The 4,025-nt window shown below is 40.6% G+C and overlaps 1 protein-coding gene across 1 annotated transcript in view; it reads right to left on the bottom strand.

Annotated features, from left to right (window-relative positions):
- Positions 1-1,527: 1,527 nt before the first annotated feature.
- RNF217 (ring finger protein 217) overlaps positions 1,528-4,025 on the bottom strand; it is a gene marked incomplete at its 3' end in the record, with an annotated part of 8,792 nt that continues 6,294 nt past the window's right edge. Inside the window, exon 3 of the mRNA XM_010173058.2 lies at positions 1,528-1,692. Within this exon, the coding sequence (XP_010171360.2) occupies positions 1,528-1,692 (165 nt within the window). The remainder of the gene's footprint in view (positions 1,693-4,025) is intronic.

A 4,025-nucleotide genomic window follows, 5' to 3' on the forward strand; every position in this document is an offset into this window, starting at 1 on the left:
ATCCCCAACATTCTGTGATTCTGTGAACCTGCATAAGTTTCACGTGTCCAGACTTTTCTTTTGAAGACAGTGAAAGGAGTTGTACATTTGGCACTTTAAATTTAAAAATTATTAAGGATGAAGACATTAGGGGTAGCAGTTTTAGTTCCTTTCTCTTTCAGTTACCAGCCCTCTTTCCCCACATTCATACTTTTCTGCTTGGTGTGTTTTCTTCTTCTTTTTTTGGACAACTTATTTCAACAGTTACATCATTCACATTGTCATAAAATCTGAATCTGGACACAAGTCAAAGCATTAAAAACAAAACAGATACTTCTTCCCACTCCAAAAAGAACAAAGTTTGTAAAAGGATTTTACTGTAAGACTTCCCAGAAAGTGAACATTTTTAGAACTGGCTCAAACCTATCAACTCTTACCAGACAGCAAGCTGTTAAAACTCTGTTCAAATGTCATATGTGCACGGGAGAAAGGGTAAACAGCCAACGGCTGATTTCAGAGCTTTCTGAAGTTTTCTTAGCGTTTTGAAATCTTTCAATTTCAAGCTATAGCACCACAAAAATTTCTTTCCTGAAGACCAAAATAAGACAGTAAACTGATAAACATTCTCTTATTTGCACAGGGTAAGGCTTAAAAGTGTAACGAAAATATACTTTGAACATTTAGAAACAAATCTTCCCATTCAGTATTTATTTCCTACCAAATGTTCCAGTTTCCTTACTTTGTCTTCTCCATGAAGTAGATGCAGAGCAATAGCTAGGTTCAGACTAGTTACTCCCTTAAAAAAAAAAAAAAGAGGACAGTCTCCCATCACCACGGTCCTCTCAAGGTTTTGACTTCCTACTCTGTCAGAAGCTGGAGATAAGTGCTATGAAAAAAACCAGTGAACAAATATAAAGTCCAACTTCATTCAGGGCAGCCAGGGCAGGGGGGTGTGGGGCTGCTGTAACTCATTTGAGTAGTGTGAAATATTTCCTACCCTGTAAGAGATTAATGACATTTTTAGGTCATGGGACTGCACTTCAGTGTTGAAAATTAAACTAATTAATGAGAAAGGCTTATGAAGAATTGCTATTTAATCCTAAAAAGCTTCTGGTGTTGCCAAATCTTTAAGTCTCCCTTAGTTAACTTGTTGATAGAGTACTCTCTGCCTTACTCAGAAACTGAATTAATCAAGCTCTTTGGAAAACCTGACAACGGCCACCATATTTCTCTAAAGCTTTACAACTCTTTAAAGCTTTATTTTAGGATTAATTTATTCTGTAACACACATTCATTATAAGCATACATGAAAGCCCCCTTTTATGATTTCCATCATCTTTCTTTTACATGCAGAGATTTTGCAGAATCAGTGCAGGAACCAGCAAGTCCAACACCTGATCTGTTTTTCTCAGTGGGTCATTGACACGAATCTGCAGAGCAAGTGTGAATTCTGTTTCCAATGCCGAGCAGAAGCTACAAGTATTTACTTTAAATACATAATTAAATAGTTTGAAGCCTCCACCTGCAAGCCACGGGACAGCAGCTCACCTTGCATTTTGGACACTTCTGGGCATTCCTCTGCCCGTGTTCGATTTCGTTGGCCCAGTGACGCAACAGCTTGTCTCCCTTCTTGTATTCTTTGCAGTTAACGCCTTCATGCCAGGGAGAGTGGCACTTGAAACACCAGACAAATTGGCAAGATGGACACTGGATCTGTATAAATGAGAAAGCACCACACGTTTACAAGCTGGACACCAACCCAACTGGAAAGCCCGTTTTAAAGCCATTGCTCTTAAATGAAGAGAGCAGCTGCCCAGCAAAGTTCTAATATATTTTGAAATGTCTGTTTTAAAAACACAAGAATCTGTGGAAACTAACTTGGCTTTTTGTTTTGTTTTGTTTTTTAAGAGAGCAAATACAGAACTAATTGCTGAAGCCAGGAAAGGCCCCAATCAACCGAAGCACGAGTAGCTTGGTTTAAGCATAGCAACCGCTTCCTGAATTCACTGTGTGTCTTAAATCCAAAAGGAAAAATTCCAGGAAGCTTATTAAGTTGCCTCCAATACATGCCTGAGATCACCTAAAAATGAGCAGCCATTTTTTAGTGTGGTGGACCTTAATCTTCTAGTTATAAACTTCACTGCCAAGGCCATCACCAGGGAGTACCCAGTCTTCTGAAGGGGCTCTACAGAGCCCAGAATGGGTTTTGAAGCTTACATTAGAAATAGTCCTGGGGAAAAGGGGCCAAGAGCAAGGGTCTCAACCAAGAGCTGCAACTACCACCTGGAAGTCAGGAACTTCCTTTTGCTCTTGACTGTGTAAGGACAAGCTGAGGCTGTGCCAAATAGTCCGCTTGCCACAGACCACACCTAATGGCAAAAAATGCAAGCCAAGCTCCTTAAGTTGAGAAAGGATCTATTCCCACTCCCTGGGTTTCAAATCATTGCATCAAACATGAACCATTGTCATCATATCTTCTTCCAGAGCTTGGCTATTTTTTTTTTTTAAAGCTATGGCAGCTGCTGTGTTTGTAGACGTAATAAATACAGGCACATTGTAGGTGCTCATCTGATGAAAGAAAGGCCTCCTACTTGGATCAGGACTAAGGAAAGCAAGAACTACAAGCCACATGAGATACAGGTATATCTAAGCTCCTGCAAATCTTCACTTCTGTTGTGTTTGGCAGCCAGGTGTCTCAGGCTGAAAGATGGAAAGCCACATCTCTCAAGCAACTGCTGAGCCCTCTCCACCAGCTCCAATTGCAGCCCACGCCTGGCTCTGCTCTGTACCAGCTGATGGACACGACTGAGGAATTCAACCGGCCAAAAAAAGGCTCTTTGGTTCTATCCATGTCTAGACCTGGTTCACCACCAAACCACGGACGTAGCGGTGCTGGCCATGCATGGTGTGGCAGTGCTGTTCAGGAAACTACATCCTAGGATGCAGACATATGTGAAGCCCCCAGATTGTATTTCCAAAGTCCTCACTCCCACCAGTTGCAATGCCCTCTGCTCAGACACACCAACTGGTGGTGTGCTGCCTCAGCTCCTGTTAAGAGTCTAAAGTAGGCCCTCTGATCTCCCTTAACTATTCTGCTGGGGGGCAGCCACAATTATTATCAATGTGTGCAATCTGTCACTACCACCATGCTGATCTGATCTCTGATGCATGACCAAGAAATGAAGCCGTCTGCTACCATTGATGCTATTCCCCAAGTTTCATACACAGAAATAGCATTTAGGTTTTTGCCTTTAAAGTTTCACATTATAAATCTAATAGACACACACAGTGGCTCAAGCTGAGCATTTTTATGACCCTAGCTGACCTGTTTTTCAGCAATTGCTTTTAACTCCACCTGTAGAGAGCTTTTTTTTTTTTTTTTTTTTTTTTTTTTTTTACACTGTAGCCTCATTTGTTCTAAGGGATGTACTCCTGTCTTTGCAGCACTGTTTAACCAAGTATTTTACCTTAAATGGGGGAGCATATGATGTGTTGCTCAATGCATCACTTCAGCTTACCTCTTTATGCCAATCCACATCTACAGATCAGGAAATGCAAGAATGGGAGTTAAGGGTCAAGAGAATTAATAATTTTCTCACTACCCACAAGAAGGCATTTCCCTTCAGAATCCTTCACCTGAGCATAAGGCTAACGTGCAAAGAAGGGAAGTAGCATCAAGAAGTTGACTGATTTTCTTATTATAATACATTAGCATTTTGGTCAGTTATCATCTACTAGTCATTACCTTTGTGAAAAAAACCCAAAAAACAACAAAAACCAACATGCATTTAAGTGTTAGAATAGATATATGTGCTTCATATCTAGCAGACTCAGAGACAGTGTAATATTAAAACAGACAGAAGTCTGACATCCTGTGCCTGGTGCAAGTATAACTGCTTTCTATAGCTACAAAGTGACTTTTTGCTAAGGCACACAGTAAAATGTGCACAGAAGAAAACTGCACTTATCACGAGTCCTGTCAATGAAATAAGTTACTGAAGACACAGGTAGGCAGCACAAAAGCAGGAAAGAAGAGATGAAAGTTG

The sequence above is a fragment of the Antrostomus carolinensis genome, unplaced genomic scaffold (assembly GCF_000700745.2).
Source record: "Antrostomus carolinensis isolate BGI_N321 unplaced genomic scaffold, ASM70074v2 scaffold10478, whole genome shotgun sequence".
Taxonomy (NCBI): Eukaryota; Metazoa; Chordata; class Aves; order Caprimulgiformes; family Caprimulgidae; genus Antrostomus; species Antrostomus carolinensis.